General features: G+C 43.2%; 1 protein-coding gene across 3 annotated transcripts in view; it reads left to right on the top strand.

Moving 5' to 3' along the window:
- The window catches only part of EML6 (EMAP like 6), a 371,399-nt gene that overhangs the window by 158,970 nt on the left and 189,151 nt on the right, over nucleotides 1-23,278 (top strand). For all 3 annotated transcript variants that reach the window (XM_050951702.1, XM_050951703.1, XM_050951704.1), the window contains 2 exons: nucleotides 2,648-2,849; nucleotides 16,499-16,636. In XM_050951702.1, the coding sequence (XP_050807659.1) occupies nucleotides 2,648-2,849; nucleotides 16,499-16,636 (340 nt within the window). The remainder of the gene's footprint in view (nucleotides 1-2,647; nucleotides 2,850-16,498; nucleotides 16,637-23,278) is intronic.

Below are 23,278 nucleotides of genomic sequence, written 5' to 3'. Positions count from 1 at the left end.
TGGAGATGGATGGCAGGAGAGAGATCACTTGATCATTACCTGTTAGGTTCACTCCCTCTGGGACACTTGGCATTGGTCACTGTCGGTAGACAGGATACTAGGCTGGATGGACCTTTGGTCTGACCCAGTATGGCCATTCTTATATTCTTATGTTCTAAGCTAAATAAACCCAAAGTTATGGAGACAGATATGAGTCAAGGAAGCCAGCAGAGTATCAGAAACCTGGAAAAATCTCTGACTGGATGGACTCATGTGTTTGGTCACAAGCTGAAGTGGTTCAAAAGTTTTGGATTTTTTTAAGCAGAATTTTTTTATTGCTCTTTAAACAAACACAGCAAGCAGCAAATATTTGGCCACATACTTCTGAAATCCCAAACCATGTTCAGGTTTTGGCAGACTAATTTCAGCTTTTCAATTAAAAAAAACACAACAGATTTTGAAGGAAAGCATTGTCCGTGATTTTTTTTCTGCTTTTTAAAACCCCCTAGTTTTTGATCCAAAAAAAGTTTTGACGGAAACTCTTTGTCCAACCCTTTTAATGAGCTTTGGGCCTTTTAGCACTAGCTGATGCTGAGAACCAGTGATACCTTGTAAATGTAACTTGAAAAGAAGTTTTCTCAAAACTGGGTTTGTGCCGAGATACGGAAGGTTTTTAAATGTTTATTTTTCCCAGGGTTGCCCTGGGGGGGGGGCAAGTGGGGCAATTTGCCTTGGGCCCTGCAGGGATCCCCACAAGAATAAAATATTCTATAGTATTGTAACTTTTTTTATGGAAGGGGCCCGTGAAATTGCTTTGCCCCAGGCCCCCTGAATCCTCTGGGCAGCCCTGCCCATAGTTCAGTAACTCACCTTATGAATCCTAAATCATTGACTAGAATAGTATGAACAACTGCACATTTTTACTTTCACTTTAGAAACAAATAGCATCAGAAGCTGTGCATGTAAAAGAGGGAGCATAATAAACTGGCAAAATATATGGTGAACTGAATGATCTGAAACTTAAACCTAGAACTAATCAATTAGAGATTCATTTCTTTGTGAAGTTTTCAGTGACAAATGTTTATAATGATATTTTGAGGTTGAAATCACTTTCATTTGCATATTTCTGGAACATGGCACATCAGTTTATGTAGTAGAAAGAAGTCTGTTCTGACAAAGCAGATGCCAAGCCTGCCTCCAATGAGATTAACTTTTTTGTGGTATTCATCCATAGGTGCTTTATTAATACAGACACTGTTGGTATCCCAGAGATAGAAATGATTCATCATTTTCCATATCAAATAAAACCCATCATTTACAGTTCTTAAAAAATAAATGATTTTGTATAAATTCACCTGTTGCAACTGCTCAGGTTAAAAAGGAATCTAATTTTGCAAATACATGTATGCAGATCCACAAATTAGCAAAAATATTGCATATTTAAAAAGATAACATGAAATCTGATTGTAATGTTAGGCTTGACATCAAAATAAAAGATAAACTTATTCACTAGATTAAAACTGTGGAAAATGAAAAAGTAACTATAAAAAATGTATGTATGCCTCTCTACCTCCCAAAATCTAGATATGATCTGATTATCCTTTTCCTTGTACTAGTTTTACAGCAGTGTAACTCTTTTGACTGCAGTTATTCCCAATTTACACTGGGGGAATGGAAAGTCAGACTCAAAAGTACAGAGACTTAAAATTATGTGGAATCAGTTATTTAATTTTTATAATGAATTCTATTGCCTGATTCATGATTCACTTTTACTAGTGTAAATAATTCACAATAAAAGTGAAATCTCAGCCTGTCTGTGATATAGACGTATATTTGGTTTTAAAGTGAGGGTTATTTCTTCTAATGAAGGACAGATGTGGTTTAAAAATAACCCTTTTCCTTATAAAAAGGGCAGGAAGGAGGATGATTTGTGAGGCAAATATACTCTTATGGTTAAAGCACAGGACTGATAAATGGAAAATCTGCATGTCACTTCCACTTTTGCCACAGATTTCCTGCACACACTAGAGTAAGTCACTTAGGCCAGTTCTCCTCTGGAGAAATTTACTTAAATTTAAAAATAGAACCACTGAGAGTCATGGTGTCGATAAGTCTGTGGTTACAGGAACCATTTTTATCAATGTTTTAGTTAAGCCTGCTTAAAAAGCAAGTCTAATGAAAATGATAGTAAAAACAGTTCCAGCCACAGGAGCCTTCCTACTCAAAATTTTCCACAAGTTTTAACACAGGGGAACCTGTGTTCAATAAAGTTGAATTATTTTTTTTTGGTAAATTTCCTCATTATAGACAAAGTCTAGGAGACTGATTCTATGACATGATGAGCACACTCAACTCCCACCATAGGCAGGGAGTTCTGGGCATTCAGCACTTCCAGGATTGCCCCTGCATCTCCCAGTGCCTCAACTTCCTTATTTGTAAATGGGAATAACATATTTGCCTTACCTCATAGAAGTGCAATTATAGCTTTCAGTTTAGCTTTGTAGCTAGATAAGCTATGAAGTGCCTTCAGTCTTCAGACTGAAGATACTATGTAAGTTCAAAATATGGTTGTTATAAAGGAATTTTTAAAATTCCTATTCTTTATTATGTTGGATATAACTTTGTCTTGTTATTACTGCTTATCTAAAACTACTCTGTTCCTTGTCAGGTTTGTCCATTCGAAGTGTTTGTTGGAAAGGAGACAGACTTTTAGCGGGGACACAGGACAGTGAAATATTTGAGGTGATAGTGAGAGAAAGAGATAAACCAATGCTGATAATGCAGGGTCATTGTGAAGGGGAGCTCTGGGCCTTGGCAGTCCATCCAAAGAAGCCTTTAGCTGTCACAGGAAGTGATGATCGATCCGTACGGTAAGGCTGGAGCTTATTTACTGCTATATATTCAATTAGTCATGTACTTTTAACAAGAACATTTTTTAACCAATATTCTTTTTGAAACTTTTGTCATTTCTTTAAAAATAGGTTTAGTGGTAAGTAAAGAGTTGCAACAATTTCCCAAGAAATTGTAAAACCTTCAGCTTAATTAAGATAATATTTTTTCTATTTATTTCCTTGCAGCCATACCTTTGAATCAGCCCTCGTGCACAAATTCTGTAAATCATGTAAAACCCATCAGATATTGCCTATAAAAATTTAGGCTTAAAGCATGCTGAATTTCATTTCTTCCTGTGGCTAAAATGGAAGACATTATCCTAACATATTTAGTCAGTGATATTGTCACATTTTCCTCTTGTATTTATGAGCGTATTAAACAACTTGGCTCCTATTCCCCCAAAAAATTGATGAGGTCCAATTTCTCTTTGTTATACACCACAACTGGAAATTATTAGGGCTGTCAAGTGATTAAAAAAACTGAATTGCGATTAATCACATGATTAAAAAAATTAATTGCACTGTTAAACAATAACAGAATACCAGTTATTTAAATATTTTGGGGATGTTTTCTACATTTTCAAATATATTGATTTCAGTTACAACACAGAATATAAAGTGTACAGTGCTCACTATATATTTAATTTTGATTGCAAGTATTTGCACTGTAAAAAAAGAAAAGAAATAGTATTTTTCAATTCACCTAATACAAGTACTGTAGTGCAATCTCTTTATCATGAAAGTTGAACTTACAAATGCAGAATTATGTATAAAAATGCATTCATAAATAAAACAATGTAAAATTTTAGAGCCTAGAAGTCCACTCAGTCCTACTTCTTGTTAAGCCAATTGCTCAGACAAACAAGTTTGTTTACATTTACAGGAGCTAATACTGCCCGGTTCTTGTTTATAGTGTCACCTGACAGTCAGAACAGGTGTTCTCATGGCACTATTGTAGCCGGAATCACAAGATATTTATGTGCCAGGTTCACTAAAGAGTCATATGTCCCTCCATGCTTCAACCACCATTCCAGGGGACATCCAGCCATGCTGATGACGGGTTTTGGTCGATAAGAATCCAAAGCAGTGTGGACTGAAACATGTTCATTTTCATTATCTGAGTCTGATGCCACAAGCACAAGGTTGATTTTCTTTTTCGGTGATTCGGGTTCTGTGGTTTCCACACTGGAGTGTTGCTCTTTTAAGACTTCTGAAAGCATGCTCTACACCTTGTCCCTTTCAGATTTTGGAAGGCACTTCAGATTCTTAAACTTGGGTCGAGTGCTGGAGCTACCTTTAGAAATCTCAGATTGCTACCTTCTTTGCATTTTGTGAAATCTGTTCTTAAAATGGACAACATTTGCTGGGTCATCATCCGAGCCCTGTATAACATAAAATATATGGCAGAATGCGAGTAAAACAGAGCAGGGGACATATGATCCTCCCCCCAAGGAGTTCAATCATAGAATCATAGAAGATTAGGGCTGGAAGAGACCTCAGGAGGTCATCTAGTCCAAGTCCCTGCTCAAAGTAGGACCAACACCGACTAAATCATCCCAGCCAGGGCTTTGCCAAGCTGGGCCTTAAAAACCTCTAAAGATGGAGATTCCATTGCCTCCCTAGGTAATCCATTCCAGTGCTTCACCACCCTCCTAGTGAAATAGTTTTTCCTAATGTCCAACGTAGACCTCCCACCTTGCAGCTTGAGACATTGCTCCTTGTTCTGTCATCTGCCTCCACTAAGAACAGCTGAGCTCCATCCACTTTGGAACCTCCTACAGGTAGTTGAAAGCTGCTTTCAAATCTCCCCTCACTCTTCTCTTCTGCAGGCTAAACAAGCCATTCCCTCAGCCTCTCCTCGTAAATCATGTGCCCCAGCCCCCTAATCATTTTCGTTGCCCTCCACTGGACTCCCTCCAATTCGTCCACATCCTTTCTGTAGTGGGGAGCCCAAACCTGGACAGAATACTCCAGATGTGGCCTCGCCAGTGCCGAATAGTCCCTCGATCTGCTGGCAATGCCCCTACTTATACAGCCCAAAATGCCGTTAGCCTTCTTGGCAACAAGGGCAGACTGTTGACTCATATCCAGCTTCTCGTCCACTGTAACCCCTAGGTCCTTTTCTGCAGAACTGCTGCTAAGCCAGTCGGTCCTCAGTCTGTAGTGGTGCATGGGATTCTTCTATCCTAAGAGCAGGACTCTGCACTTGTCCTTGTTGAACCTCATCAGATTTCTTTTGGCCCAGTCCTCTAATTTGTCTAGGTCACTCTGGACCCTTTCCCCACCCTCCAGCATATCTACCTCTCCCCCAAGCTTTGTGTCATCCGCAAACTTGCTGAGGGTGCAGTCTATCCCATCATCCAGATCATTAATAAAGATGTTGAACAAAACTGGCCCCAGGACTGACCCCTGGGGCATTCTGCTTGATACTGGCTGCCAGCTAGAAATAGAGCCATTGATCACTACCCGTTGAGCCCGACGATACAGCCAGCTTTCTGTCCACCTTATAGTCCATTCATCCAATCCATACTTTTTTAACTTGCTGGCAAGAATACTGTGGGAGACCATATCAAGCACTTTGCTAAAGAGATCTAACTCTTTTGCATCCTTTCCTTTGGGGGTAGATGCCTGCTGCCACTGGATTCTCTCTCATTGGCAGCTCAGACTGTATCAAAAGCTTTGCTAACGTCAAGATATATCACGTCCACAGCTTTCCCCATATCCACAGAGCCCGTTATCTCATCATAGAAGGCAATCAGGTTGGTCAGGCATGACTTGCCCTTGGTGAATCCATGTTGACTGTTCCTGATCACCTTCCTCTCCTCGAAGTGCTTCAAAATGGTTTCCTTGAGGACCTGTTCCATGATTTTTCCAGGGACTGAGGTAAGGCTCACCAGTCTGTAATTCCCTGGGTTCTCCTTCTTCCCTTTTTAAAAGATGGGCACTATATTTGCCTTTTTCCAATCGTGTGGGACCTTCCCCGATCACCACAAGTTTTCAAAGATAATGGCCAGTGGATCTGCAATCACATCAACAAGTTCCCTCAGCACCCTTGGATGCATTAGATCTGGACCCATGGACTTGGGCATGTCCAGCTTTTCTAAATAGTCCTTAACCCAGGGGTCAGGGCTGGCTTTAGGAAGTGCGGGGCCCAATTTGAACATTTTCGGCGGGGGCCCTGGCAGGGATGACTTAAAAAAAAAAGTGGAAAAAAAGCCTTTCATTTCTTTCATATATTATTTACTTTCCATAACTATATAAATAATAAAATTATATATTATGTACATTGCATCATATATGCTGTTGATTGGTTATTAATGACTGCCATTTCACATGTGTGGGTCCCAGCTGCTCCCTGCCCCCCTCATTGAAGCAGGTGTGCAGGGTTACTGCCCTGGGAACTGCAGGGCACAAGTGGACATGGGGCTGGCTGGAGGCAGGGCAGGGGCTGACTGGAGGTAGGGTCTGGCTGCAAGCAGGGCAAGGGGTGCAGGGCTGGTTGGAGATAGGGAGTGTGTGGGGCGAGCTGGCTTCAGGCAGGGCCGCGGGGGGATGCAGCAGGGGTTGGCAGGGCTGGAGACAGAGGAGTGTGAGACTGGCTGGCTTCAGGCAGGGGGGTGCAGCAGGGGTTGGCTGGAGACAGGGCAGGGTGTGCAGGCTGGTGCAGGCAGCAGTGTGTGTGGGGCTGGCTGGCTTTGGGCAGGACCACAGGGGTGTGTGGCAGGGGTTGACTGGAGACACGGCAGGGGGGTTGACAGGGACTGGCTGTGGGCATGGGGTGCAGAGCTGGCTGCAGGCAGGAGGAGCAGGGCTGGTGTGGGCAGGGTAGGGGGTGCGGCAGAGACAGCTGGAGCCCCAGCCCTTTAAATAGCCCCCAAGCTCCCTGCTATCCCAGGGCTTTGGGGCTATTTAAAGGGCCCGGGGCTCCCCAGCTTCTACCCCGCCCTGGACCTTTTAAATAGCTGCCGGAGCCCTGGGGAATGCATGGGGGTGGCCAGGCTCTGACGGCTATTTAAAGGACCGGGGTGGCAGAGGCAGGGAGCTGGAGCCCTGACCCTTTAACTTGCCCCCGGATCCCCTCACTGCCCCAGGGCTCTGGAGGCTATTTAAAGGCTCGGAGCTCCAGCCGGGAGAGGAGGGCCACTGGGGCTTGCCGCGCTCCAGCCAGAGCTCCAGCCGGGAGAGCAGGACTTGCCGCCTTCCGGCCTGGACTCCAGCCAGGAGAGCGGGGCCGCGGGGCTTGCCGCGCTCCGGCCAGAGCTCCAGCCAGGAGAGCGTGGCCGGGGGGCTTGCCGCGCTCCGGCCCGAGCTCCAGCCGGGAGAGCGGAGCCGTGGGGCTTGCCGCGCTCTGGCCGGGGCTCCAGCCAGGAGAGCAGGGCCATGGGGCTTGCCGCGCTCCGGCCAGAGCTCCAGCCGGGAGAGCGGGGCCGCGGGGCTTGCCGGGGCTCCAGCCGGGTCCGTGGGGCTTGCCGCAATCCCGCCTGCACTTCGCTCAAGGGAGCAGGACCACGGAAGACCCCTTTGCAGATCGCAGCCAGGGACCCGGGGTAAGTTTAAAAAAAAAAAGTGTCTAAGGCGCGGGGCCCTCTTAGGCGCGGGGCCCAATTCCTGGGAATCGGGCGAATCGGCCTAAAGCCGGCCCTGCCAGGGGTGGGCAAACTATGGCCCACGGGCCACCTCCAGCCCTCGAGCCAGTTTCATCTGGCTCTCAAGCTCCTGCTGGGGAGTGGGGTCTGTGGCTTGCCCTGTTCCCATGCTCCAGCCGGGGAGCAGGGTTGGAGGCCGCTCCGTGTGCACATGATGAGGCTCCTGGAAGCAGCAGCATGTTCCCCCTCTGGCTCCTACATTTAGGAGCAGCCAGAGGGCTCTGCAAGCTGCCCCTGCCCCAAGCGCCACCCCTGCAGCTCCCATTGGTCAGGAGCTGCAGCAAATGGGAGCTGAAGGGATGGTGCCAGCGGACAGGGCAGTGCACAGAGACAGGACATGCCGCTGCTTCCAGGTGCTTCTATAGTTAAGCACCGCCCGGAGCCTGCATCCCTGCCCCCTTCCGTACCCCAACCCGCTGCCCCAGCCCTGATCCCTCTCCCACACCCAACCCCCAACCCCAACCCAGAGCCCCCTCCCACACCCTGAACTCCTCATTTCTGGCCCCACCACAGAGCCCGCACCCCCAGCAAGAGCCCTCACCCCCTCCTGCACCCCAACCCCAATTTTGTGAGCATTCATGGCCTGCCATACAATTTCCATACCCAGATGTGGCCCTCGGGCCAATAGGTTTGCCAGCACCTGCATTAATCTGTTCTTTCACCACTGAGGGCTGCTCACCTCCTCCCATACTGTATTGCCCAAGACAGCAGTCTGAGAGCTGACCCTGTCTGTGAAGACTGAGGCAAAAAAAGCATTGAGTACTTCGGCTTTTTCCACATCATCTGTCACTAGGTTGCCTCCCCCATTCATTAAAGGTCCCACACTTTCCCAGATCTTTTTCTTGTTGCTAACATACCCATAGAAACCCTTCTTGTTACCCTTCACATCCCTTGCTAGCTGCAGCTCCAGTTGTGCCTTGGCCTTCCTGATTACACCTCTGCATGCTTGAGCAATTTTTATACTCTCATGTCATCTGACCAAGTTTCCACGTCTTGTAAGCTTCCTTTTTGTGTTTAAACTCACAGAAAATTTCTCTGTTAAGCCAAGCTGGTTGCCTGCCATATTTGCTGTTCTTTCTGCACTTTAGGATAGTTTGTTCCTGTGCCCTCAATAAGGCTTCTTTAAAATACAGCCAGATTTCCTGGACTCCTTTCCCCCACATATTAGCGTCCCAGGGGATCCTGCCCATCAGTTCCCTAAGGGAGTCAAAGTCTACTTTTCTGAAGTCCAGGGTCCGTATTTTGTTACTCTCCTTTCTTCCTTTTGTCAGGATCCTGAAGTCAACCATCTCATGGTCACTGCTGCGCAGATTGCCACCCACTTCTACTTCCCCTACCAATTCTTCCCTGTTCGTAAGCAGCAGGTCAAGAGGAGAATGGCCCCTGATTGGTTCCTCCAGTAGTTGTAGCAGGAAGTTGTCCCCAACACTCTAAAAAACTTCCTGGATTGTCTGTGCACTGCTGTATTGCTCTCCCAGAAAATGTCAGGGTGATTTAAGTCCCCCATTAGAACCAGGGCCTGTGTTCTGGAAACTTCAGTTAATTGTCCAAAGAAAGCCTTGTCTACCTCATCCTCCTGTTCTGGTGGTCTATAGCACATGCCCACCACAACATCATCCTTGTTGCTCTTGCTTCTAAACTTAACCTAAAGAGTCTCAACAGACTTTACTGCAGTTTCATACTGGATTTCTGAGCACCCATACTGCTCTCTTACATACAGTGCAACTCCTCCACCTATATCCAGTGTTCAGGTACATCAAGTGTATAACCACATATAAAATTACCAGACATTGGAGGACATGAAATAAAAAAGCTAAAATCTGCATAAATCATTGTGTGTAGGCGGTGCAGGTATAAGATCATTATGTATTAGTTATTTCTAACTTTGCTAAACTTAATTCAGGCTGAAATTTTTCATGCCAGGTGTCTGCCTGAGGGTGAAATTTTCCAAAAATGTTAGTTAATCCAAGGCAGCCATGCCAGAGAACAAGATGAGGAAAAAATACACTGTTTTGTCTGTTAACAAAAAAAAATTATAAACAATTTATTTAAAATTTCCTGTGTCTCCATGCTTAAAATTTAGTAGGAGGGCAGTCACCATACTCTCAAGAATGTATTTGTTGCCATGCCTGTAAGAATTTGTGAAAATTTGGCCAAGTTAGATGCATTTGAAAAGTTGCAACTCTCACAATCTCAGTAGAGACTTGTTAGCGTTTGGCAGCTGAAGTCACCAAATATTCCATCTGTATTAAGCATGCTCCATCTCCTCACAGCTCTTATGGTTCTTTCCCCACAGAGTGATAGAGTATGCTTTGTACAGGGGCTACAAAGGCCGAGAAAGACTTTCCCTATAATTGGTCCTGGTATCTGCAGAAAGTCACCATAAGGCTAGGCAAAACAAATGAGAGCAAGAATCCTGCATATAAAATGCTTGAATGATCTCAAGGTATTAAAATATTTTCTGTTCTGTATTTCAGTAAAAATATCTAACTAGAAACAAACATTTTGTAACCTTATTGAAAATATGGTTGAGATTCTCTACTGTGCCTCTTAAAGACACAGCATATAACTTGCTGCCCAGGGGTAGGGAGTCAAAGGTGGCTTTAAACTGCTTTAACATCTTCCTAATCCTAATCTGCTTCTTGTATTGGAGAGGCCACCAGTGTAATTTAAGCCTCCACCTTCCAGAGTTATCTGTCTAAAGTATAGCAGCTTCCTTGGGCTATTCTATGAGTCATAGTGCTGTCCATGGCCTCACTGTGGACATGCCTCTCTCACCTCTCAGCACACCTCCTACACAATGGCTTGTGAGGGGATCTGCGGGAGGCAGCCTTACAGTTTCTTCCAGATTGCCTGTACCAGAGCCTCTTTATTCAGTGTTAGCCATTTTATTCTGCATAACGGGGCTGAGCAGGGATGAGCATCTTGCCCTGATCTTAATTTCTGTACGTATTCATACAGATTTGTTTAGGGGTGAGGTTGCATTTTTTGCAGTACACTTTAAAGTTGCAAGCACAATCTGGGAACAAAAAAGGGATGTAGCTTTTAAATTAAAGCAACATAAGATTTAAAGTTATTACAGACAGAGTTTAAATTCTCAGAGATTATTTCCTGGAGCTCCTCACACACCCCCATTTGGGACTCGGATCTTCAACCCTGGGGGCAGGGGAGGTGCTGGCTAAGGCTCGAGGCTTCAGACCCACGGGCAGGAGGACGGGTGGGGAGGTGCCAGGGCTCCCACAGGTTTGAAACATTTTCCAGAACTCCAATCCAGTGAGCTCTGACTGAATTTAAGCCCTGATTATAGGTATAATTATAAATCACAAAACAACAAGAAAATTCACATACACTGTACTCACCGAGTAATGTTTACTTTCTCCTGTATGGAAAAATGAATCTGTTCCCATCTACTTGAGTCACTTTAATTTGATTAATGGCTGGTCCATTCACATTTAACCAAACTTTAAATTTCTTTAGTGTATGTAAATCTTTATAGAATCATAGGACTGGAAGGGATGTTGAGAGGCCATCTAGTTCAGTCCCTTGCACACATGGCAAGACTAAGTATTATCTAGGCCATCCCTGACAGGTGTTTGTCCAACCTGCTCTTAAAAATATCCAGTGATGGAGATTTCACAACCTCCCTGGGCAATTTATTCCAGTGCTTAACCACTCTGACAATTAGGAAGTTTTTCCTAATGTCCAATCTAAACCTTCCTTGCTGCAATTTAAGCCCATTGCTTCTTGTCCTGTCAACAGAGATTAAGAAGAAATTTTTTTCTCCCTCCTCCTTGTAACAACCTTTTATGTACTTGAAAACTGTTATCACGTTCCTTCTCAGTCTTCTTTTTTCCAGACAGAACAAATCTATTTTTTTCCATCTTCCCTCATAGGTCATGTTTTCTAGACCTTTAATCATTTGTGTTGCTGTTCTCTGGACCTTCTCCAATTTGTCCATACCTTTCCTGAAATATGATGCCTAGAACTGGACACAATACTCCACTTGAGGCCTAATCAGCGTGGAGTAGAACAGAAGAATTACTTCTTGTGTCTTGCTTACAATACTCCTGCTAATACATCCCAGAATGATGTTTGCTTTTTTTGCAATGGTGATACACTGTAATTCCTCAGGTTGTCCTTCTTTCCCTTTTTATAGATTGGCAATATATTTGCCCTTTACCAGTCTTTGGGAATCTCTCCCGTCTTCCATGAGTTTTCAAAGATAATCGCTAATGGCTCAGATATCTCCTCTGTCAGCTCCTTGAGTATTCTAGGATGCTTTTCATCAGGCCCTGGTGACTTGAAGACATCTAATTTGTCTAAGTAATTTTTAACTTGTTCTTTCCCTATTTTAGCCTCTGATCCTACCTCATTTTCACTGGTATTCACTATGTTGGACATACAATCACTATCAACCTTCTTAGTGAAAACTGAAACAAAGAAGTCATTAGGCACCTCTGCCATTTACACATTTTCTGTTATTGTTTTTCTCCCCTCCTTGAGTAATGATCCTACCCTGTCCTTGGTCTTCCTCTTGCTTCTAATGTATTTGTAGAATGTTTTCTTGTTACCCTTTATGTCTCTAGCTAGTTTGATCTTGTTTTGTGCCTTGGCCTTTCTAATTTTGTCCCTACATACTTGTGCCATTTGTTTATATTCATTCTTTGTAATTGGACCTAGTTTCCACTTTTTGTGGGACTCTTTTTTGTTTTTTAGATCATTGAAGATCTCCTGGTTAAGCCAGGGTCATCTCTTGCCATACTTCCTATCTTTCATACACTGTGGGATAGTTTGCTTAGTGGGATAGTTGCTTATGTAATCTTGTACTTCCTTATTATGACAAATTAAAATTCCAGTTAGAAAACTAAAGTATAACATGGAATAGATAATGAAATTTTCTGATTTATCTCCAATGTTTTTATTGTTTGTTATTAAAGTTATTAGTTAATTTCAGAAGTCCTGGAAAGAGTTACCTGGGACTGTAATAGAGAAAGTATTAGGCCTTTTAAATTTTATATCTCCTCCCTCCTTTATTATGCATAGCTGCAGCAAAAAGTTCAATGGCCAAATTAAAAATAAGGCCCAAATCTTGCAATGATTTACATATATTTCAGTTTTCTATACGGTGAGTAATTCCACTGACTTCAGTAGGACTGTACACAATGCATAAAGCTAAGCACCTGCACAAGTTCATAAGAAAAAGGCAGGCATCCCTTGATGGTGGGAAATGATCTTGAAACTATCCCATAAGTAATAACTTCAGCCTCAGTGGGCCCGATTCTCATCTTGACTAAACCCAGATCAACTCCATTTACATCACTGAGTATTCTGGGTTTACACTGATATGACTAAGATCAGAATATATGACCCACTATCTGTGTGCTGCAACTTAAGGCAAAGCACTTTTCTCCTAAAAAATCATTTCCAAAATAATGTCACCCACTTGTCTCAAATGTTTCTGCTACTTATTAGATCACCATCTCTTGATCCATTTTGTTTTGATTTGTATTAATTATGTCTGGGAAGAAAGCCATATGTTATCTGAAATATCCTTATTAAAGGAATTACAGCTCCTAAATACATCTTAAATGGGCTTCCCTCCATTCAACATGTCTTTCATTTTACTGAATGCCACAGAATGCTGCAAGTTCCTCATACCGTGTAGATAACTAACTTCCAAACTCTTTTAAGCCCTCACATATAGCGTCTGTAAACCATTAAAGAACAGCTTATCCTAGACTACTTCTTACAGTGTCCTTTGTGCCAGTGCGTGCAACTCAGACCATGGAACCTTCTCGTTGCAGTTGGAGCACTGAGACCCCTCCTGCCCTTCTCTTCTGCTTTCCTGGACATTCTGAGAGTGACGCTATAAGAGGAAGTGTTGCAGTCTCTGATGCTCTTATGCATCCTCTCTCAGTTTGTTCCAACTGCAGCAGCAGATGGACTTGAGCCTTTCCAGATCCTTCTTTCATGTAGTAATTAGTGTCCCAGCCTAGTGCAATTTGTAGTGTTAGTTTGTTAAGGAAAAGTTTTATTCTTAGTATAGTTAACAGTAGTTAGTTCTTCAGCTTTGACTTTGACTTTGACTTCAGCTTTGATCCGTGATGGATCCAAAGGTGAAGACACCTGGATTTAAAATGTGTGCCTTTTGTCTGTGGTCTTTCTGGTCAAGGCAGGGCCATATTTGATGCTTGGAGTGTCTCAGTGGTGGCCACTCTCCTTTGAGGTACTCTATTTGCAGCTCCTTTACCAGAGAGCACCTAAGGAGGGCCATAACAGGCAGAAAGCCCTAATGCTCCAAGAAGCTCTGGCAGTGAAGCCTGTCAGATCTGATACCTCAAAGAGATCTGAACACAAGATGCAAGTTCCAAGACTGTTGTACAGTTGGTTCCTAAGTAACTGGATTCAACCTTAAAACATTCAGAGACACTGTCAGTGCCAGCCTCTGAGATAACAACCAAACTGCAGTAAAAACCATCAGAACCATCTAAACTGATTCCTAAAAAGACTGCACAAGACAAATAGTTTCCTGTTAGCAGAGCCAAGTTACATTCAGAAGACTCCTCAGACCTGGATCTAAGAACACTGAATTCTAAACCAAAGATGAGGAGTTTGGATCAGGGTGAATCCTTCCCTAAAGTTCATCCTCCAGTTCCAAGGATTGCATCAGATCCAAAGAGAGTTCTGGAACTAGCAGTGATGTCTCCATTGCCAATTCTCAGTTTCCGCTGTTGTTGTGATATTATGAATGCATTACATAGATCCACAGTTGGGTCATTTACCAGATGTGAAAAGACATTGCCTAAAGGGGATAAAAAGAATATTCCTGCAAGTCACACTTCTCAGAACCCTCCATCTGAGAAACGGAAGCAGTTAGATGAGTTGTCTCAGTTTTCCATGGACCCTTCCTTACTACCCCCATTTTTGGGCTCCTTCTGCAAAGTTTTTTCACCCTTCACCATTTTCCACATATCAGTTCCTGTAGTTTCACCAATAGTGTCTATTTGCAAATGTTCTGACAGGGCTATTATTCAGCTCAGCAGCTCCACTGGTAACAAACATCTTGGATGCCTCCAACAAAGGATGGAGAGCACACCTCAACAGATTAGCAGTTTGAGGTCATTGGAGCTCTTAAGAAAAGAGACTAGCTATAAACATCCTAGAATTGAGTGATCTGTTTGGCTCTCAAATCTTTTCTACCTCACATCCGGAAAAATGTACTGGAAGTTGTCACAGACTATATGCCAGCAGTATATTACATGAACAAACAGAGAGGGGCTCATTGTTCTTAGCCTAGCCAAGAAGCAGTCAAATTGGTGTTTCCAGAACATTAGTTTATCTCACAGGTGTGTATCTAGCAGCAGCCTAACTGAGCAGAGATGTAACAGGATTGCATGATCATTGTTAAAGAAATTGGTAATAGATGACATCTTCAACCTGCGAGGGTTCCAGGACATAGATCTTTTTGCTACTAGAAAGAATTTGAAGTGTCACCACTTTTGCTCAAAAGCAGGGAGAGAGTCTGTCTGTATCAGATGCTTTCTCCTAAACTGGGGGAAGGATCAGTTCTACGTTTCCCCCCACTTTCCTCTCATTCAGAGAATGATAAAGAAGATAAGGCAAGGTAGTAACAGGATAATTCTAGTCCCCCCCCCACCAAAAACAAGAGTAGTTTGTGGATCTTATTCAACTTTCCAAGGGAATATACAGACTTCAAAAGACAAAATGAAGGTTATTTATCTATAACAGAGTTCTTTTAAACAGATTCTGCCTATTCACTCTCCTTGCCCACTTTGCCCTTCTCCTCAGAATCCTAATGGAATCTTGAGTCTGAGGAAATCATGATAGAACTTGTTGTCCGAGGGTGCCAAGTGCCCTTCGATGCCCTCATCCTCAGAATGTTCAGCAATGGGTGTTGGGGGGAGGGGAAGGGTTGAGTGCTCCAACAGACCCTGCTATAAGAAGGTTCCCCTGTCTGAGCTGCACTGGCTGGCACATCCCATGAGTGTGAATATGCAGAGTCCATCTACAAATAAGTAACTTTCATTTCTCCTTCATTTCTCCATTTCCATAAACATATGCCAATTTATTCATATATATATATTTCAGGGTTTGGTTTTTTTCCTCTTAGGTGTTTTGTCTAGTAATTTTAGAATCTGAGGAAACTGGATACAGTGGCTCTCTAAATAAATTTGTCACCAGCTACCATCATTTTTTCTAGGAAACCAACATCATTCTAAGAGTGTCCCAAATCTCCATAACAGTTCTGAATCACCAATGCAATATTTCAGTCATATGTCAGTTTTAACTCAATTAATTTCATTGAAGTTTAGGAGGAAATTTTCCCAGAGGCAGGTTATCCCCCATAGCCTGCAGGATTTCTTCCACCTCCTCTGTGGCATTTGGTACTGGCCACTGTTAGTGACAGGATACTGGAGTAGACTGACTACTATTCCGGTATGGCAGTTTCTATGTTCCTATGAACATAAAACAGTTACTGAGTGACAGTGTAGGTACTGGTTCTTTACATTAACAGATATCAATATTTGGGGAAGAAAATATGCATCTAGCCAAGAGCCTACTAGTTTCACATTGGAGGAGATTTTTAATGACCTAATTATCAAAATAAAATTTCTATCTCAACAGGCCTTCATTTAACATGAGCATGTGTGGTAACCATAAAATTCAACTTAATGTAATGTTGCATTATGGTAAAAACACCACCTTGTACCAAACTATGACTACTTCATGAATTTATTAACTATAACATTGGAGGGGTACAGATCTAACTGGAATACGGGAGCATTCTATGAAAGCCCAGTTACACATTTTAGCCACAAAAATTACTTCATGTGTGCAGTGAATGTAAGCATACTTACCGTGGATCAATTTGTAGAAGCTGACATTTCATTTCTGCAGTTGATACTATTGAAAGTCTGTAATCATAAGTATTGTGCTTTGGTTCTCAATTTTTTTGTGTAGATTATGGAGCCTTGCTGATCATGCCTTGATTGCTCGCTGTAATATGGAAGAAGCTGTGCGCAGTGTATCTTTCAGTCCTGATGGATCTCAGCTAGCTCTTGGAATGAAAGATGGCTCCTTCATTGTTCTCAGAGTAAGGTAGGATAGTGAATTGTATTTCAGCACTGATGACTCTTCGAGTAACTCAAGGCCAAATCCTAAAGTCCTTTATTAATATTTTTTAAATCAGTGGGTATATTTTTTGGAAAAAAAAAGAATAAAAAATTGTCAAAGCCTCTAGGTATTTTTCCTTAGTTGGCTTTAGAGGTGACTACTTTTAAATAATGTATATTACATCCAAGCTTTAATGTGTAATTTTATTTAAATTTAAATTTAACATAAAATGTCTTTTATGACATCACTAATAATGTTGTCTAAGTTTAAGCTTTCAGACTTAGCATTTTCAAGTGAAAAGCATCTGTCTTGTGGCTTAGTAGCTCTGAATTTAAAGACATCTTTTGTGGAACAGAAACCATGTTAATGACATACTAATAGATGCTAGGTTTGAGAAGAACCTCTTCAATCACCAAGTCAGTTTCCTGCACTAATATAGGAAAGACTGCTATCTGTAATAATTGCTTTAGGAAAGTTTGCAAACATTTGCATGTTAAGAGAAAATCAAACGTCCCATGTAATAGGACAGCCCCTTTTAACTCTTTAGAATGATTTTTTTTTTGCTGTTTCAAAAGCCATAGCACAAGGTATTTTTTGTTGGAATAATGGAATGGAAGAAGTGCAACAGCAAATGAAATATTCAGGTAGGAAGAAAAACCTATAGGCAGTGGTAGATCTGTGAAGTTGCTGTAGTGCACTTTTATTATACTGGGACAGATTTTAAAATGTGTACCCACATTTCACCAGCAGAACAGATATATAAATAAAGCTCTCATTTGTGAGCAAAACTCAAGTGACTCTGTGCATGAACACAGATAACTAAATATGTAACCACTGCACATGCACATGCTGCTTTGTAAGTTCCATAGGTGTGCATACATATTTTGTGGCTTCAATGAAGGCATATGTATATGAAAAATTGGCCTATTATTTTTTCCCATAAAATAATCCCATATTTTATATAACTCATTACCCAAATGGGATCTAAAGTTTCCAGACTTGATTCTCCACTGCCTTGCAGCTTGTGTAAAGTTGTGAACCACTGTGCTAAGTGAGAGTAAAATGCTATTATTCTCTTTTGATAGTGTTTTACCCTTAATTGCAGAGATGCAAATGGCTATCGTGACAAACCCAGACCAGTAGGGTACAGGAGTCTGGTAGAAGGCAAATATACTGGCCACCAGCTGAACAATTTGATGTTCCCTAAGTGACCAGAGCAGGGGCTGCCCTAGAGCAATCAGGACGCCTGGTTTAAAAAGGACCTCCCATCCTTTTTAAAGGAGTGGGGAGGGATAGCTCAGTGGTTTGAGCATTGGCCTGCTAAACCCAGGGTTGTGAGTTCAATCCTTGAGGGGGCCATTTACGGAACTGGTGTAACAATCTATCTGGGGATTGGTCCTGCTTTGAGCAGGGGGTTGGACTAGATGACCTCTTGAGGTCCCTTCTAACCCTGATATTCTATGACTATCAGTTAGCAGGGGTGTGTGCAGGGAGTGAGAAGGTGTGCTGGTGGAGGAGCAAAGACTTTAAGCGTGATCAGGCTTCAGGAGGAAGATCCTACAGTGAGAATAAAGAAAGTGCTGGTGAAGGCCATGGGGAAGTAGCCCAGGGAGTTGTAGCTGTCACGCAGCTGATACAGGGAACCTTGTAGACAGCTGCTATCCACAGGGCCCTGGGCTGGAACCCAGTGTAGAGGGTGGGCCTGGGTTCCCCTTATCTGTCTAACTCCTGATTGGACACAGGAGGAGTTGACCTGGTCTGTGAGAAACCCCAGGAGGGAAGGTCTAAATTGCAAAGGGATCTGGCCTGTCCCCAACCCACTAGGTGGGACACAGAGACTGTGGGAATTGTTCTCCATTTCCCCCATGCTGGCCAGTGATGAGGTTAGCTGAGTGGACAGCAGGCTTGAGTCATTGACAAATGTGGCCAAGCTGAGGGCTGCCGTGAATCTCTGAGGCAAGCAAATCCGCCTATAAGCACAGGTCCCATCAAGGCAGAGGAGGAACTTTGTCACACTATACAAGGTGCAGAAGCAATCCACAATCAGAACCTCCATTTTTATGTAAAAGCAGCAAAGAATCCTGTGGCACCTTATAGACTAACAGACATTTGGAGCATGAGCTTTCGTGGGTGAATACCCACTTTGTCAGATGCATTTTTCTGCTTCACGTTATGTGAAATAGAAAAAATTACCCATTCATTTCTATGGAAAGCCAAAGCAATATAAAATGTGCATCTTACTGAGCACTCTTTACTCCAGGAAGACTTTTATTTATTTCAACAAAGGTTTTGCATGAGTAAAAGATTCTGAATAGGGTCCTAATAAATCATTTATTATTGAGGTTGGTGCATAAAAGAATTAAAAATGAGTACATAATAGAAGTAAAATGCATGATATTGTTATGCAGTCAAGGCTTGTTAATAGGAAGAAAGGAACACTTCTTTGGATACTTGAAGTACACATCCCAAATAAGTAAGTATAAAGGTATTCCTCACCCAGTGAAGATTTGCAAAAGGTATGCACTAAGAGGTAAGTAATAATCTTGTGTCTGGGAAAGCATAAACAGTGAAGAAAACCCAGGGAGATCTGTCAGCTATTCTCTAACCCAAAAATGACTTTCAAACTTCTAAATTTATTCAGCTGTATAGTCATACAATTTTTATTTAAAGTCATTAAAAGTACTGTCACATAATAGTACTAGCACAGACTTTTACAAAGCTTAATTTTTAAATAATGTAGTAATATTACATTAAAACTCTTTTTAAAAGATCAGTTTCATTCTCCTCTGGCAATTAATCTCGTCTCTGGCTCACAGTAATCTTGTTTTTGATGATTTGGCTGGCATTTAACATTATTCATTATTCTGATGTTAGATACTGGTAATAACAAATGCTGGATCCATTATTCTAGCCTTAAAAAAATGACAATGTTTGTTTGTGAAACCCTAAGTGTAAGTGTTTCTCCATCTATTCCTGTTCCAAGATTTCTTGGAAGATGAGCAATTCTGCAAACCCTGAACATAGGAAACTATGGGTTCTTTTTTTAGGGTCAAATTCTGATCCAAATGGAGCCTGTGACATGGAGCTCTCTGAATGTCAGTGATTTGGGCCCTGTGGCCATAAACAGGAAATCTAGAGGGTGACATTTCCTGTTGTGGAGTGGTTATATCAGCTGTATTCGCTACTAAACTATTGCATAGAGTTGGTAGAAATATTTTTCAAGAAAAAGTGTTTCTTTGAGATGTGTTGCACATATCCATTCCACTGCAGGTGTGTGCAAGCCCACTTGTCAGAGATTTTTCCCTTGGTGGTACCATGCAAATGTATAAACAGCAAAGCCGCCTCTGACCTCCTCCCCCAACCAGTTCCTTCTTACCATCCGTGATAGTTGTAGGAATGTCACTGTGTGGTCTTGCTATTGCAAAATTTCCCCTCATATTTGTATGTAGTTGGTACTTGTTTTAGTAGTTTTTGTAGTTTAGACTGTTTGGTAGATATAAAAATATTGTTTTTTAAAGTGTTTTTAAAGCTTCAATTTCCACTGCTGAGTCCCAGTGGTAGGGCATGGCATGATCCACAGGTTTCAAGCCCTGCCCTCCCTGCAAGAAACCAATGTCAGTGAGTGACCTGCATTCAGGATATCTGAAGTATCATGGGGAGACTTACATCAGGATTGGTGTCAAATTTGCAGGGACTTTAACCCAATAACCAAGAAAAACAGAGAGGCCAGACTCGAGTTTCTTCTGATGGAGGCAGCCCTGCATCAACCCGTAGAGCCTTCGGAGTGGGTACTCAGTGCATCTGCATCCATCAGAAGTGTTCCCTCTGTTTTGATTGAGCTTTGGGGCCTATTGCCCTCCCTAGTAGTGTGGGAGAGACACCAGAAGAAGGCATTTAAGGACCCAGTCTCTGGGAGATTGAGGTCCCCAGCACCTAAGTCTAGCAAGCACATGGACAAGCACAACAGAGTGCACTCAAGGCCAAGGCACTTTCCAAGGCAGTCATCTGCTCAGCAGGGACTGTCAGCTCTGGCACAGCACTGTTGAGATTGGTTCTCGAAGTGGCTCCATTTAGTTCAACAGTACTGTTCCGGTACCATCAACTCTGGCTTATGTGACAGCATGGGATCTGGTGATTCTCAATATGCTGGCTTTGCCAGCAATCCAATAATCTTCTTGCCCAGTACTAGTGCCCACTGTAATGTTCTTGACTTTGTCCCAGCATGGCGGTACTGTGGGTGCCTCTAGTCCTTTGTGTATGTCTTCATGTGGTACTTTCAAGATGGAAGCCAGCCATGATCTCACTGATAGCACCATCTCCAGGCTCTCAACATTGATCCTGGGCAATGACTGGAACAGCCCCTACTTGGTTAGAGAAGGCTGGTTCATCTTCAGACTCTGAGTTTGGCTCCTGTGTGTCGCAGCCGGACCATGAACCATTCCCCTTCCACAGCCTACCATCCTTGGCATTCCTTCGAGGCTCCATCTTAGCCATCAACCAGAGACCATTGACTGGGAAGTAGTTGGGCTCTGAGACCTTACCAATAGGCATTTTGAACCCCTTGGGTGTTTTTTCCTGCCTTGAGGTTGTCTCCACACCCTCCTTACTCTGCTTCATCAAGTAGGCACCAAGATTTACCACACCAGGTGCAGAGGGAGACCACTCCCAGTAACAGCCTCAGTATCGAGTAGGAGGAAATTCTCCCTTTAGAGGAATTGAAGACGGCTCCACTACAGCCAGTTTTGGCTTTCTCCTCTTCATCACCTGATGAGGCAGTGGTATCAGAAAGTTCCTGAGGATTATAGGCTCATCAGGACTTGTTCAAGAGGGTGACTTGTTCAAGAGGGCGACTTCCACTCTGGATTTCCAGGTGGAAGAGGTTGGAGAAAGGTCTCACAGGCTGGTTAACATCTTAGATTCTTAGTTTTTTTTGTCCTGCTGATGATAGCTCATCTCAATTGATTGGCCTCTTACAGTTGGTATGGCTATTTCCACCTTTTCGTGTTCTCTGTATGTATAAATATCTTCTTGCTATATGTTCCAGTCTATGCATCCAATCAAGTGGGCTGTAGCCCATGAAAGCTTATGCTCAAATAAATTTCTTAGTCTCTAAGGTGCCACAAGTACTCCTGGTCTTAGCTTCTGTGGAGCCATTGAGAGTAGTGCTTCCAATTAAGTAAGCTATCCTGAGCCCACCAATGTGTTGTGACAAACTCCATCTTCGCTTCTCCCACCTAGCAGAAAGGGCCAAGCACAGATATACTGTCCTCTCAGAGGGATTTAAACATTTTTACACCACCCCACTCTGGGATTGGTGGTAGTCTGAGCTGCCAATGAGAGAGAATCCAGTGGCAGCAGGCATCTACCCCCAAAGGAAAGGATGCAAAAAAGTTAGATCTCTTTAGCAAAGACTTTAGTAAAGCACTTGATATGGTCTCCCACAGTATTCTTGCCAGCTAGTTAAAAAAGTATGGATTGAATGAATAGACTATAAGGTGGATAGAAAGCTGGCTAGATAGTTGGGCTCAATGGGTAGTGATCAATGGCTCGATGTCTGTTTGGCAGCTGATATCAAGCAGAGTGCTCCATGAGTTGGTCCTGGTGCTGGTTTTGTTCAACATCTTTATTAATGATCTGGATGGTGGGATAGATTGCACCCTCAGCAAGTTCGTGGGTGACACTAAGCTGGGGGGAGATATGCTGGAGGATAGGGCTAGGGTCCAGAGTGACCTAAACAAATTGGAGGATTGGGCCAAAAGAAATTTGATGAGATTCAACAAGGACAAGTGCAGAGTCCTGCACTTAAGTCAGAAGAATTCCATGCACTGCTACAGGCTAGGGACCGATTGGCTAAGTAGCAGTTCTTCAGAAAAGGACCTGGATGAGAAGCTGGATATGAGTCAGCAGTGTGCCCTTGTTGCCAAGAAGGCTAACAGCTTATTGGGCTGCATAAGTAGGAGCATTGCCAGCAGATCGAGGGAAATGATTATTCCCCTCTATTCGGCACTGGTGAGGCCACATCTGGAGTATTGCATCCAGTTTTGGGCCCCCCACTACAGAAAGAATGTGGACAAATTGGAGAGAGTCCAGTGGAGGGCAACGAAAATGATTAGGGGGCTGGAGCACATGACTTACGAGGAGAGGCTGAGGGAACTGGGCTTGTTTAGTCTGCAGAAGAGAAGAATGAGGGGGGATTTGATAGCAGCCTTCAACTAACTGAAGGGGGGTTCCAAAGAGGATGGAATTTGGCTATTCTCAGTGGTCACAGATGACAGAACAAGTAGCAATGGTCTCAAGTTGCAGAGGGGGAGTGTAGCAGGGCCCCGCTCCAGTTTGGAAGGGGTTAAAAACAGCCCTGGGAATGGGCTGCCCTGAGGAGTCAATCATTAGCGGGCTTGAGGCAGCCAGTAAGGGCCCAGCTGGGCCAGTATAAGAAGAGCTCCTGGGGAGAAGGAGTGGAGCAAGAAGGACCTAGCTGCCTGGCAGAGACACAGGTACCTTGGACAGAGCAGTACTGGGAAAGGACAGGCTGAGCTGGGGAGCTCTGGCCTGGCAACCTACCAGGCTGAGGCCTTGCAGCAAATGCCTGAGGAGGTACTAGGCCTGCAGGGAGGCAGCCAGGGCAAG

Source organism: Gopherus flavomarginatus, chromosome 4 (assembly GCF_025201925.1).
Source record: "Gopherus flavomarginatus isolate rGopFla2 chromosome 4, rGopFla2.mat.asm, whole genome shotgun sequence".
Taxonomy (NCBI): Eukaryota; Metazoa; Chordata; order Testudines; family Testudinidae; genus Gopherus; species Gopherus flavomarginatus.
The sequence above is the reverse complement of the archived record's forward strand: the minus strand, read 5'-3'. Positions and strand labels throughout refer to the sequence as shown.